This window comes from Oryctolagus cuniculus, chromosome 20 (assembly GCF_964237555.1).
Source record: "Oryctolagus cuniculus chromosome 20, mOryCun1.1, whole genome shotgun sequence".
NCBI lineage: Eukaryota > Metazoa > Chordata > Mammalia > Lagomorpha > Leporidae > Oryctolagus > Oryctolagus cuniculus.
The window spans coordinates 35,698,159-35,713,033 of NC_091451.1; the positions used below are offsets into that span (position 1 = coordinate 35,698,159).

A 14,875-nucleotide genomic window follows, 5' to 3' on the forward strand; every position below is an offset into this window, starting at 1 on the left:
GACTGTGACTGCATAGAAAATTTTTAATTAAATCTGTAAGAGCCACCACCTTCACCTCTCCTTACCTCACTCCCCCCACCTCCTCTGCCCACCTGACTTGAGCCCTGCCCCTCAGCTGTAGGCTCCCCTAGTTTCCTGGGAGGCCGCAGTGGGCAACAGTGTTTCATGGGCATTTCCTAGCGACCTCTTGTGTTCTCCCACTCAGCTGATAAAGCCACTGTCCTCTTCCAGTTGCCACATCCCGTCCCATCTGCCGTGGCAAGGAGCCCCTCACCTGCTGCTTCAGGCCACCTGCTTTCCTCTGGACTCACTGACCATCCTCCCCTTTCTGCGTCCAGGTCACCACCCTAGTTCTGGGGCCATGTTTCTGCCCATGCACCAGGGTCTGTTGCTTTCCGCCCCAGATATTTTAATATGAATGGACAGTGTCACATGTAACATGCATGTCTGTAATATAATGTTTGAATGTATATTCCTTAACTAGCTCACTTCCCACTCTGTGTGGTGGCACCAGTCTCCATTAAATATTGGTGACGTTTTTATGGCTGCAGACTTTGGCAACATGTAAATAATGTCTACAGCAAGTTTTTATTAAGTTTTTACTGAATTTTATTATTGAAAGTCAAACTGAACATGTAGGAGCAGCACCAAAAAATAAAAGTACAAAAATAGACTCTTTTCATAGAAAAAAGCAAAAAGTGCCCCAAAAAGCTTTTCCTAAACCCCAGCTGACAACACTCAGCCTTGTGGATTATACAAAAGATCTTCCAAAAGTTTACAGGAAATTAATATTGTGGGAAAAAAAACTATGCACAGATTTCAAAATTTGTTCATCAAAACAAACTCCTGTTTTCATTTTTCATAAATTTTTGGAAGTCCCATAATGCACTGCCTTGCAGAAAGGCCTCACCACCAACTTACTATAATTTACTTCCTCACCAATTAGTCCATCTTTAAAAAGTCTCCTCCTGCGAATGGACACTCAGCTGAGTGGTTAAGGCACTCCCTTCCCCCTCTGGAGTGCATGGGGTCAGTTCCTGGCTCCAGCACACCCAGGAGGCAGCAGCAGCGGCTCAAGTAAAAGGGCTCCTGCCATACACAAGGGAGATCTGGACTGCATTCCTGGCTCCCTGCTTGGGTTCCTGTCCAGTCGCCACCATTGTGAGCATTTGGGGAGTGAAAACCAGCAGATGGGAGCCCTCCCTCTGCCTCTCAAATTATTATTTTTAAATTAAACAAGAAAAAATTTGCTGCTTTGGGAAGTTCAGCTGCCGTCACAGTTAAGAAAACCCGCTGCCCTGCAGAGGATTTCACAGTTGAGACTGCTGATCAGGTAGATGCAACTGAAGAAATATCTAACATTTGTGTGCGTCTCCTGTTCTCTGTGATTGAGCTAAGCTGCTAGCCCTAGGTCAGCACAGTGATAACGAACAAGAACAAGCTCTTTCGCTCCCAAAGCTGGCCAGGGGCAAAACCAGCAGTTTCTCCTGCACGATGCCTGTCCACCCTCTGACCTGGTGTTTCATGAACCTGTTGTCTGAACTGTCTAGTTGGAGACTGTGCCTCGGGGTGCCTTCCTCTGTTGGGTAGATTGCCAAATGATAACCTTGGTGGTTTATAAATAATGGTCATTAGAAGACAGCCTCAAATTATTTGACATCCAGATTGAAGGGAAAAGTGGTACTTTTTTCATCCATAATTCCCTAGAATTTGGATCAGAAATGGCATTCAAGAAAAAAGCATATTGGTTTCTGTCAGATGTGGATGGTTCAGACCTTCCTACATCTGAGGTCAGATGCCACAGAATGAAGCCCTGGGCCAGAACCTGTAGGGTGTCAGACCTGAGTCCCAGCCATGAGGAATCTTTACCCCTTGTCATGTACAATTGTGGGGTGGGGGAACACAGAATTGAGCTAGAAGCGAAAGAAGGTAGAAGTGTTTGTTCTTTTTACCCAAATCCTCATAAAAGTATTTAATGATTAAATGGGCATCCCCAACCTCTGGCCTCTTTATTTTTAAAAATATCCAGATACTAAAATTTCCAGAATTAGGCTCATCCTACCTCCGCCTGCCTTGATACTGACTCAAATTCTCAAGGATTTCTTGCTTTGTCAGGGTTCGTGGTGGTGACTGTGAGCCCATTTGTGTGCTTAGTGGAAGGAACATTGGACCAAGAATCAAAGACAGGGCTGCAGCCTAGCCACCTGTCTCTTTGTTGTAATTTTTGAGACAGAGAGACAGGGGCAGACCAAGATCTCCCATCCTCTGGTTCAGGCTCCAAATGCCTGCAATGCCCAGGCTAAGCCAGGCGAAAACTAGAAGCTGGGAACTCAATCCAGGACTCACACGGGTGACAGGGATCCAACTACTTGAGCCATCTTTCACCTGCTGCCTCCCAGGGTGCAGGTTAATAGGAAACTAGAATCGGGACTGGAGGTGGGACTCGAGTGCAGGTCCTCTAGTTTAAGATGCAGGTGTCCTTAACTGCTGGCCCACACGCCCACCCGCTTGCCCCTCTCAGCAGCTGTGTGGTCTTGGGCAATGACTGAACGTGGGGATTTGTTTCCTCTCTGAGAACTCCCTGAGCGCACTTACAGCTGTGCAGTTCATCTACAGTACTGTGCTAGTCTCACAGCATCTACAGTACTGTGCTAGTCGTCGTCCTAAATAGCCCGTGCATCCTCACAGCAGCCTTACAACTTAGGTGCTATTAGCTGCTTCGTTTAATGGATGTGGAAACTGAGGCCCAGAAAGGTTCAGTAACTTGCCTAGAGTCACACAGCAAGTAAGTGGTCTACACAAGAACCAGATTACAAAGGGTTTCCTCAGCCCCAGAGTGCATCAACGGTAAGATGTGAGAAAGGTCGTTTGGCACTGTCTGTGGAGAGGAGGTGGCCCTGCGGAGCAGGCGGAAGGGTGGGGAGCCAGCAGGCTGTGTATCCTTTCAAACACATGGCTCAAAACCTCCAAGAGTCCTTGGTCTCCCTGTGCTCTGCTTTCATCTGTCCCTGGTTTTTATTTTTCTTCCATCTCTTTCAAATCTTCTTCTTGGATGCCCACCAACCCCCTTCTGGTCCTCCCTGTGTAGCTGCAGCTCAGTCACAGTGGGGACTCGCGCGCGCTCGCACCCGCACTGCCTGAGGCCATCGGCTGAGCCTTTTCCCATTCGTGTGGCAATAGCTGCTGGTCTCCTCACTCCAGCAGTTCCTGGCCCCATCTGTTCCCATAAACACCACGTCTCTTACCAGGAGTCCTCTGTTGCATTGGGTTGTTGAGTGGCAAAACATCAACTCAGAGGAGTGTGAGTGACAAGGCAAGGTGGTGAGCTCCGTGCTTTGGGCAGAGCTGAGGCCAAGGTCTGGGGCCACGTCTTCAGGGTTTATTTCTTCTGATGGACTTAGGAGAGCCCCAGCAGCTCAAGGCTCGCTCCTGACCTGATGGATTCCCCCGGCAGGAAGATGAGTTCTGCCCAGCACCTCTGACTTGGGTCACGTGCCCCGCCTGAAACACAGTGGCCGGGAGCGAACCTGGTGGCTCGGAGATAGCGCCAGCCTGGCTGCAGCTTCGCTCTGCGGACCGCCGCCCCCACTCTGTGTCCTTACACTTGCTGCGCCGGACGTGCCCACAGGAAGCTGGTTCCTTCAGCGATGTTCTGAATATCAAAACTCTATTCGATTTGCAAAGCCCTGCTACAATTCTGTGTTCTACAGAGGCTTCCATGTCCTGCCCCTGGAAGTGGGTCGTTTCCTCCTCTGTTGAACAGAGCGTGCGCCAGGCATCACTTCCCGGTCACTGGACTGCTGGTCCCCATCTCTGTCCGTGCTGTAGCTCAGAGTTCCTGGGCTCTTCCCACACACACCAGTTTTTTACTTCATCACACCTCTGCCCACCCGCTCCACTTACCTTCAGGCAGAAGCCTACGAAGTAAGCAGGGAAGGAGCTTTGCTCTGTTTCCACAGCCCCGTATTCCTTGAGCAGCCGCTCTGCAGGACTTGCTCGGTGCCACAGTTAGAAACGTGAATGCGATGACCCACAGCCCTTCATCAGCCCGCTTTTGTGAGCACCCAGCTGTCCACTGACTGTGTCTTCCCTGGAACACACCAAGCTCTTTGCCACCTCTGGGCCTCTGCCCGGAACATGGTTCTTTCCACCCCCACCTGACCAGCCGTACCCTTCCCAGTTTTGAGGAGGCTTACCCCAAATCTCACCCAGGCCCACCGTCCTCTCTCAGCACTCCTTGGCTGTTTTCACAGCGCCTCTCACCAGCTGTACTTACCTTACTTTACCGCCTCCCCACCAGGCTGTGCATCCCCGAGAACAGGATAGCATTTTTGTGCTAATACCTGTATGACTGATGCCCAGCCCCACGCGTGACCGACAAGAGACACGAGACAGAACGCGTTGAGTGAATAAAAGCACCTGCCGTTCCCACAGCTTAGTGGGTGTCAGAGCAGATGCTGGGACTCGGGTTGGCTGAAGCGGCGGTCAGTGTGGCTCCTTTTGTGGGCCCCTGTGCCGCGCCCCTGACCAGCCTCCCTTCCTGAGCTACACAGTCACAGAGGCCCAGGACCTCAGTGCTCCTTGGTGCGGGCTTCCCGGACACCGGCCCTGGGGTTTAGGGTGTGGAGGGTGCGTCTGTCTGGGTAGGTAGACAGAAGGCATAACAGACTGAAGGCTGGGTGTGGGGAAAACCTGGGAGGGGCAGAAGTGACCAATGCAGGAAGGGTGGGGTGGGCTGATGTACTAAACATTGCTGGAGAGATTCACCTTGTACCCTCAGTGAAGTCTAAAATTAGCACTGTGTTCTGGAGTTTTGGGGATAAACTTTGCATTTTAGTGGGTCTTGCATTTTCATTTCTGTATTGCTGTCACATTATATTGGAACAATTTCATTATCCATGAAAGCAACTTTTACTGCTCCTTACTCCAGAGCAGGCAGCCTGTTTCTATAGCAATATTGGAAGCATTTAGAGGTATTTTTATGCAGTGAGCTCTACAAAGTCCCTGCAGACGGTACACAGTGTCTGGTAGAAATGAGCCATAAGCCCCAGATCATTGCTTTACATCCGTTATTAAACTTCTGCACACCTTGCTGTAGTGTGATTCCAGAAATGTAAACCTCCCTGATTTTTAGGAAAGTAGGTGACTGGGAGGGAGGGGCTTGTAGGTGTGTTCGCCTGTAACCATGGATGACAGTTCTGAAATAGTCTGAATGGTGTTGGGGGGTCACAAAGAAGATGTGATTGCTTCTTGAGACCTTCTGGGGTGTTCTTGGTTTGTTTTGTTTGTTTGTTTGTTTGTTTGGTTTTTTTGACAGGTAGAGTGGACAGAGAGAGACAGAAAGGTCTTCCTTTGCCGTTGGTTCACCCTCCAATGGCCACTGCTGCCAGCGCACTGCGGCTGGCGCACCACGCTGATCCAAAGGCAGGAGCCAGGTGCTTCCTCCTGGTCTCCCATGGGGTGCAGGGCCCAAGCACTTGGGCCATCCTCCACTGCACTCCCAGGCCACAGCAGAGAGCTGGCCTGGGAGAGGGGCAACCAGGACAGAATCCGGCGCCCCTGTTCTTGGGGTTTGTAGGGAGTTTGTTTAGTCATGGATGCCCTCCGTGTGTCTGCAGGGCCTGGACAGCTTCAACGTGAAACAGAAATTCTTCTCCAGTCACCAGGAGCCAGCAGCTGCCTTCCCTGTGCCGTATGATCTGCCCCCAGAACTGTATGGAAGTAAAGGTAAGGCCGAAAGGAAGGAAGCCGTGGGTCACTGTGCCTCTCAGCGGCACCCTGGCTCATGGAACCCTCGGGAAGCCAGGTGTGCAGAGTCCCATTCACCTCTCTGTCTGGGGCCACAGCTCTCAAACTGCGTGTCTTTGCACTCCTCTAATCGTTGAGAACCACAAAGAACTTTTATTTAAGTTGGACTTTGTGTCTGTTGATGCTTACAATATTAGAAATTAAAACAGCAATTCTCAAATATTTATTGAAGTATTAGTTTTAAAATAACAATAATAAACTCCTTTAACGTTTTTATGACCATTTCCAAAATGAGAAGCTAGCTGGTAAAGTGGCATTAGGTTTTTGCAAGCCCCCTCGCTGTTCGTTTCTCTTTTTTTCCCTCCTCTGCTGTCTTCTCGTAGCTGCCCTCCCATTCAGTCTGTTGTGATGTCCCACGTTACGTAGCCTCTGTTCACTTGTGTGAAAATGAACGCATAAGCAACACGCGATGACTTAACATTGTAGTGAAAATCATTCTGGCCTCATGGGCCACCACCCATCCCCCAAAAAGGGAGAGTCCCAGGCCATATTTTGAACAGTGCTGTCCTTGACCATGAGTTTCCTGGGCAGTGAGCAAGCGTTTCACAGTGGCAGTCAGTAGGAACATCACAGCAGGCTCACATCACGTCACAACTGTCCTGGGATGAGGCCGGCTGGCATGAGTGCCTCCTCCATCCATCCCCCTGTGGCCCAGCCTCCAGGCTGCTGTGCTGCTGTCCCAGCCCTGGGGACGACTGTCTTTGAGGCGAGGCCACACACACCAAGCTCGAATGAGGTGGGGAAGAATGTGACACGGCAAGTGCTCATGTTAGCACAGCCAGCATGTTCTCCAAAGGGAGAGAGGCCTACGTGAGTAGCCGTATTCTAATCTGTGGGTCTCTGAGCTAGCACTAAATCTGAAAAAACAACATGTATTTTTCAATTAAAAGCTTTGGATGGCATCACTGTTAATATTCCAAAGTCTGCCATTCCTTAATGGGGCCAGGGTACCCAGCAGGTGCCCATTTGCCCCAGACAGTGCTGGAGGGATCCTCGCAACATCACAGCCCTCACCATGTTGGGTGCCTGTGGAGAAGCAACCCCTCCCTTCTGATAGACCCATTTCCTAAACGGTTGACTCATCTGGTGAGGTTCATCCCGTCTGCTGCTGTGCTGTCCCTGGGCCACCCTGGCCTCTGGAAGGTGACTGTAACTCTGGAATCAGTTGTGTTCATGTTGATGCTGAGTCCCACACAGCGTTCTTCTTCCTAAGCAGAGACACTCTGTAGAGGCCTCTGAAGCTGTCATGTGTTCACGCATACTCCTTTGACACTAGTAAGGTGCAAGATCTGAATTTCAAGAAAAATGTGCACACCCCACCCACCCGCAGACATGACCATGGTTATGCACAAAGTCTACAGCTTACTAAGTGGCGCCGGACATTCATTTCTTTCTTCATTGTGACTGCTTTGGGCTTTACCTCCTGACCCTGAGCTTGCACTGCCCACCCCAAGCCTGGAACCCAGGCCGGACTCCAGCTTCTCTTTTTAGTCCTGATTGCCAGCGAACTGTAAAAGCAGTAATGGGAGAGGCTTAAAAATATCCCAAGGGGGGCTGCCACTGTGGCATAGCAGGTAAAGCCACCGCCTACGGTGCTGGCATCCCTTATGGGCACCCATTCATGTCCCGGCTGCTCCACTTCCGATCCAACTCTGCTATGGCCTGGGAAAGTAGTAGAAGGTGGCCCAAGTCCTTGGGTCCCTGCACCTGCATGGGAGACCCAGAAGAAGCTTCTGGCTCCTGGCTTCGGATCAGCCCAGCTACAGCTGTTGTGGCCATTTGAGAAATTAACCAGTGGTTGGAAGACTTCTCTCGCTCTTGTTCTCTCTCTGCCTCTCTAACTCTGCCTTTCAAATAAAAATAAATAAATCTTTAAAAAAATGTATTCCCAGAGGAGCAGGCGTTTGGCCTAGCAGTTTAAGCCATCAGCTGGGACTCCCGCATCCCCTTTCCAAGTGTTCCTGGGCTCAAGTCCTGGCTCCACTTGGTCTGGCTTCCTGTTACTGCAGACTCTAGAAGGCAGCAGTCATGGCTCACATGGGAGACCAGAATTGAGATCACAGCCCAGCGCCTGCTGTTGTGGACTTCCGTGGGGTGAGCCAGCAAATGGGAACATACATGTACATGCTGTCTCTCAGCCTCTCAAAACAAAATTTTTTTAATGTTCAAGAAAGTCCTGTCCCTTCCCAAGAAAAAGCATTCCCAAGAGCTTAGAAGTTTATAACATGATAAAATCTTAGCGTATGAAATGATAAATCTTTTATTTGGCCAGCAAGTAGGATGTTTTCCAATGTTTGTCTGAATTGTTTCTCAAGAATTTTCTCTGAAAGACACATACAGGCAAAGCAGGAGCATTTATTTTGTGTCAGTACTGTCTTCCTCTTCACTGTTCAGTAGCATAGCGAAGAATGCTAGTGGTTCAGATGTTGCCACTTCTCTGTAGCCAGCGTTCAGGGCAACCTTGTGGACTCCACAAACGCATTTTGTCAAGATTTAGAAAAGTGAGTGCAGAAGAACATTTCAAAAATCCTTCATTTTGAAAAGTGATTTTTTAAACCCGTTGGAATACACAAGGTTTTGTATGCTTAGCCAAAGCAGGTTCTACTGTGAACAGAGCTGCAGCTCAAGACAAGATCACCAGAAACCAAGAAAACGATCAAATAAAGCAAAGCGAAAACTAAGACTCAGCTGCCAGGATACCTTGCCTCGTGCTGTAGCTGGGCTTTGCTTCTCTCTGCAGAAGCGTGGGAACCTGTTGTGTGCAGACACCGAAGGAGACAGCACAGATCCTGCCCTAATCCAGTTCACACTGTTCTTGGCCTGAAAAGTTCTACAGCAAACTCATTTTACCTAGAGGAGGAGTATTTTTTAAAAATATATTTATTTTATTTGAAAGACTGAGTGTCGGGGCCGGCACTGTGGCTTAGCAGGTAAAGCTGCCACCTGCAGTGCCAGCATCCCATATGGACACTGGTTCAAGCCCCAGCTGCTCCACTTCCGATCCAGCTCTCTGCTATGGCCTTGGAAAACAGTAGAAGATGGCCCAAGATCTTGGGCCCCTGCACTCAATGTGGGAGACCCAAATGAAGCTCCTGGCTCCTGGCTTCTGATCATTGCAGCTCTGGCCACTGTGACCATTTGGGAAGTGAACCAACGGATCGAAGACCTCTCTCTCTCTCTCTGCCTCTCCTTCTCTCTCTCTAGAACTCTGTCTTTGAAATAAATAAATAAATCTTAAAAAAAAAAAAAAGAAGAAGAAAGACTGAGTGTCAGAGAGGGAGAGACAGAGAAAAAGCCATCTACGTTCACTCCCCAAATGGCTACAACAATCAGAGCTGGGCCAGGAGCCGGGAGCTTGGTCCAGGTCTCCCATGTGGGAGGCAGGAACCCACGCACTTGGGCCATTTGTTGCTGTTTCCCAGGTGCATTAGCAGGAAGATGTATCAGAAGCAGAGCAGCCAGGACTTGAATTGCACTCCAAAATGAGATGCTGGCGTCACAAGTGGTGGCTTGACCCACTGTACCACAATACCAGCCCCTACAGGTAGTATTTTTTCTTCTTTTTTTTTTTTTTTTTTTAAAGATTTTATTTATTTTATTTGAGAGGTAGAGTTACAGACAGGGAGAGGGAGAGACAGAACGGTCTTCCTTCCATTGGTTCACTCTCCAAATGCCCGCAGCAGCCAGAACTGCACCAGTCCGAAGCCAGGAGCCAGGTGCTTCTTCCTGATCTCCCATTTGGGTGCAGGGGCCCAAGCACCTGGGCCATCCTCCACTGCCTTCCCGGGCCATAGCAGAGAGCTGGATTGGAAGAGGAGCAACCGGGACTAGAACTGATGCCGACCCCTATTTTTTCTTTTTTTAAGATTTATAGATTCATTTGAAAGGTAGAATGATGAGACAAAGGAAGAGACAGAGATCTCCCATCCTCTGGTTCATCCCCCAAATGCCTGCAACAGCCAAGGGTGAACCAGGCCCAAAGCCAGAAGCCAGGAACTCCATTAGGGTCTCCCATGTGGGTGGTAGGAAGCCAAGCTCTTGGGCCATTATCCACTGCTTACCCAGACACAGGAGCAGGAAACTGGATTGCAAGCAAATCAGCTGGAACTCTAACCAGGACTCCAGTGTGGAATACTGGCTTCACCAGCGTCAGCTTTATCCACTGAGCCACCCAGCACTAGCAGTGTTCTTAAACTAATCTATTGGTTGATTGATTTATTTTTCTGCAAGGCAGAGACAGTTTTCCTCCATTGGTTTATTTCCAAGATGCCCAAAACAGTTGTAACTAGACCAGGCTGAAGCTGGGAGCCAGGAATTCAAGTCAGGTCCCCAGCGTGGTTAACAAGGACCCTGATGACTTGAGTCATCACTATTGCCTCCCTTGGGCTGCATTGGCAGGAGGTTGGTGCCATGTGCAGGAACCAGGAATTGTACTCAAGTGCTCTGATATGGGAGGCAGGCACCTGTTTTTGTTTTTTGTTTTTTTTAAGTTTTATTTATTTGAGGGGCAGAGGTAGGGAAAGTCAGAAAGAGACATCTTCCATCTGCTGGTTCACTCCTAAATGTCCACAATGGCCAGAGCTGGGCAGATCCAAAGCCAGGAGCTTCTTCCAGGTCTCCCACGTGGGTGCAGGGGCCCAAACACTTGGGCCATCCTCCACTGCTTTCCCAAGAGGGAGCTGGATCAGAAGTGGAGCAGCTGGGGCTCGAACCAGTACCCATATGGGATGCGGGCACCACAGGCAGAGGTGTAACCTATCGTGCCTCAGCGCCAGCCTCGAAATGCATGCATCTTAACTGCTAGGTCAGACACACTCCAGGGAGACTTTGTTTTGTTTTTGTTTTTTGAGGCCACAAAAACATTTTTAAGTGTGGTTGTGATCTTCTTTAATAAAATGTGAGAGTTTTTTGTTTCATTGTAGAAATAGAAGATGGAAAGTAAACTTCTAGCTCAGCTTTTAGATTACTTTGTAATCAGGAAGCTTAAGGAAATCCCAAATTTTTAAAGTGAAAACAAGTTAATTTACCAGAGTCCCTGGAACTAAGTAAGTCCTGGCTTTCAGTGAGTTGAATTATGCTTCCTGCCACCGGTTTGGCTGCTCTGTTGTGCTGTAGAGTCACAGTTCACCGTGTGCGGTTCTTCACAGAGAAGGGACCCATGGGTCGCAGGCAGCACTGGCTCTGCAGTTGTAGTGACTGCGTTTCTGCTAATTGGTGAGCGTTGTGCGCTGTGTGAGCTTTCCCTCGCGTTGCCAGCTGACTTGTCTCCTGGACATCTCTGAGTTCAGAGTCGGCTAAAGTACAGTGGAATTGGAACTCATAAGCTGATTGGTTCATCTCTTTGGGATCCCATCTCTCTCTCTCTCTCTCTCTCTCTCTCTCACACACTCACTCACACACACACACACACACACACACACACACACACACACACACAGTCTGCTTACACCTGATACTGCCGGAGAAATGGAAAGTGATTGTTCAGGTGACAGTGGCTTCCGGAGGAGCCTATCAGGTTTCCCTGTAAAGACAGTGGGAAATGTACATCTGGGCCAAGGGGTGAGTAGGGTGGTGACTCCTCAACCCACAGCCGCATCTTAGAGGATTTACTGGCTAAGTCCAGTAGGGATTTGCTCCTCACGTGGGTTTTCTGATTGTGGAGACACCTGTTGGTACCTGCGCAGTACATGCAGTAGGGACAGCCGTCCCCTGTGAGCTGAAGCAGGTGCTGCTTGTCCTTGCAGCCCAGGCTCATTAAGCACTTGTATGTACCAGGAACTGGTGAATTCTTTCGTTGTAACCTCACAGCCTCGTAACACAAGTACCATAGTAGAACCCCCAGCTTCCAGATAAGGAGCCAGGACACTGCCGTTAAGTGGGTCAAGGCCCCTCGGGCAGTCTGACCCCAAACGTCCACAACCCCTTTGCCATCACACCATGCTGCCTTCCTGCAGAGGCCACGTCCTGGGGTTCACAGAGGTATGAGGTGGACACAGTCCAGCCACAGAGCGATGAGATGGGTATACAAAAACAGACCAGAGGCCAGCGCCGCGGCTCACTAGGCTAATCCTCCACTTGCGGCGCCGGCACACCGGGTTCTAGTCCCGGTCAGGGCACCGGGTTCTGTCCCAGTTGCCCCTCTTCCAGGCCAGCTCTCTGCTGTGGCCCGGGAGTGCAGTGGAGGATGGCCCAAGTGCTTGGGCCCTGCACCCCATGGGAGACCAGGATAAGTACCTGCTCCTGCCATCAGATCAGCGCAGTGCACTGACCACAGTACGCTTGCTGCGGTGGCCATTGGAGGGTGAACCAACGGCAAAGGAGGACCTTTCTCTCTGTCTCTCTCTCTCTCACTGTCCACTCTGCCTGTCAAAAAAAAAAAAAAAAAAAAAAAAAAACCCAGAACGCCACGGCTCTCATTCATCTCATTCCTCCCCAGACTCCCACTGTGGCCTTCACATAGGCCTGGTTCCCACCCGCCCACACCGCTCGTTCACCCTCCCCGTGCTGCCTCCTGCCACAGGAAGCCGTCCCTGCACCTCTGCCATGCAGCTCTGCTCATGTCCCTCTTGGGTCCTCTGCAGCCTTGAATCTCATATTTAAGTGAATCAGGACCACCTTTGGAATCTGAGACGAGAAGATACTGCCAGGCCCCAGCTCAGATCTACTAGAACACGCTCCCTGAGCTGGATCCCGGGGATCCAGGATCCCGTCAGCCAGGTTAGGGAGCCGCTGCACAGCCCTGGTGAAGTCCGAATTCCAGCCACGTGGCAGGCTGCTGGTCCGCCTTCCCCTCAGACCACAGCTCCATGAGGCTGATCCCGCTGTCTGTCGACAGCCCCAGCAAAGCCCCTGGCGTTCAGCCAGCACTCAGCAACTATTTCCGCTCCGTGTATGCATCTGTGACGACGCCCAGTGCCCTCTGGGGTAACCTGGGACGATCACCTAGGACAGGTTTTCCTGTAAGCCTCTGCGTGCTGGTTCTGGTGCTCGTAGCGCAGAGTAAAGACTTCCTCGAGTCCCAGGCCCTCCTCCCAGCAGCCGTCTCTCTGGCTTTCCCTCCACGGGTACTAAACCTCTCAGCCAATATGGGCGCTGTTCACCTACACCGTAGGAGTTCTCATTTCTAAAGGGGAGCCTCCAGGGAGTTGCCCATGCGTGGTTACTAGGTCCTTGCTTGGTCATTATCGCTGATGCTGAGGGACGGGAGTAAATGCAGTGGTGTCCTTGGAGTCTCAGGCTGACTGATAAGAGCTTGCACCACAAATCCTGCACCCTGGAGAGCGTCTCTGACGAGCTACTCGTATGGCAGCAATCAGGGGTGCTCTGCCTTGGGGATGAAGCAGAGCCAGCGTCACCCAAGAGCAGTCTGCAGGGAAAGATGGGTGAGTGACAAGTCCAGGCACAGAAGGTGCCGCTCCCAGTGGGAGGCAGCAAGGGCACTGTTAAGGTCAGTGAGCTGCCATGGGGGCCAAGTGCTCGGCCCTGCTGGTCCCGGGCCTTACAGGAAACAAAGGTAAAGTAGGCCCCGCTTTAGGGCTCACTAACAAGCTTGTTTAACAAGACAGGGCCTGGTTTCATCCTTTCAGACCAGCCCAAGGCCAAAGACAAGCCCACAGTGCTCTGATAATTTGTTGCCATCGCTGATATCCTTTTCCCCCACATCCTGCTGGGTGCTGCTGTTGGCAGCGGGGGGAGGAAAGAGAAGGGAAGAGATACTGACTTTGCCAGGCAGGCCCCTGAGCTGCTGTGCACTTCTGTTCAGAAGGGGGAAGGCTCCCCACAGGTGAGTGCTATGCTGAGACCCTGCTGCCTCCCGTTGGCAGCCCCGCTGAGCCCTGCTGGGCGACCCTTTCGGACCCTGTGCTCTGTCCTTAGCATTGGCCTCTGTCTTCACAGCAGCCCCGGGAGGGACATGGGCACAGACGGGGAAACTGGGGCTCAGGTGGGCGGTGTGGCTCACCAGTCTGACACAGCAGGGAAGGAGTGCCAGGGTTTGCCCTGGGCACGTGCTCGCCTGCTCCCCACCACACTTCCCCCCCGGGGGGCCCTCATGGGACCCTTCACTACAAGCCGTTGTCTGAAGGGGGTGTCGCCTGGCTTTGGCTCAGAAGATGTTTCTCACACTTTGGAGAATCAGGCACGCGCGTTCTTGTATCCTTTGGTGACTCTTCTGTGATCCTGTTCAAATGAACGCTGTGTAATGTGCTTTCTCCCCCAGATCGGCCGTGGATTTGGAACATCCCTTACGTCAAAGCGCCAGACACACATGGGAACATGTGGGTGCCCTCCTGAGCGTCTGCAGTCGTAGGACGTGGAGCCCCAGCACCGAGTGTTCCTGGCCGTACTGGGTGCGCACGTCCCTGAAGGTGATACTTGCGCTTCTGCAGAGGTCACACTTGTGACCATGGGTGTATGTTTAATCATCACTGACATTCTCACTGAAAAGAAGTGTCCCTTTGTTAATTCACTTTTATATGCTTTGAAAAGAAACCTATTAAACGTCACAATGTTGAACACACCTTTGGAGAGATGGTTAAAGTTATCCCCGCAGCCACACACGCCCGTGACGGCTCGTGCTGCCCTGACCAACCTCACAGCTTGCGCTTCGAGAGGCGCCCTTCACTCACCCGGCCTCGCGGAGGGGTAATGCGATCTTCACTTTCTGAGGGTCTCGGGCATTTCTGGATTCAAGCTCGCACACTCTGTGGCTGGGGTCCGTCGACCCCTGCAGCCTTCTCGGCTCTCTGCCTCTGCTCAGCAAGTTCTCTCGCCCACCCAGCCCCGTGCTGGCAGCCTCTTGGCTCACAGGCTCATCCCGCGGGACCCGGCCACCAGCTGTTTCCTCATCCATTTCCCAGGCCACCCCCAGAGACGCCCAGAGAAGCCAGCTCCTAGGATCCGTGCAGCGCACACAAGCGCTTTGCTGGAAGGAAATCCTCACGGGTGACTGCGTGGCGTGCCACCAGTTCCCAAGGGAGGAAGCTGAGGCCAGGTGGTTCCGGATGTGGCCCGGGCCACAGCTGCCTGGGGTCTGAGCGGGGTCTGCGTCGGTGCATGGGGCTCTCCT

The 14,875-nt window shown here is 51.3% G+C and overlaps 1 protein-coding gene across 4 annotated transcripts in view; it reads left to right on the forward strand.

Annotated features, from left to right (window-relative positions):
• TDP1 (tyrosyl-DNA phosphodiesterase 1) overlaps positions 1-14,326 on the forward strand; it is an 88,102-nt gene extending 73,776 nt beyond the window's left edge. For all 4 annotated transcript variants that reach the window (XM_008271930.3, XM_008271933.3, XM_002719604.5 and 1 more), the window contains 2 exons: positions 5,619-5,727; positions 14,027-14,326. In XM_008271930.3, the coding sequence (XP_008270152.1) occupies positions 5,619-5,727; positions 14,027-14,100 (183 nt within the window). In that variant the 3' untranslated portion in view covers positions 14,101-14,326. The remainder of the gene's footprint in view (positions 1-5,618; positions 5,728-14,026) is intronic.
• The last annotated feature ends 549 nt before the right edge of the window (positions 14,327-14,875 follow it).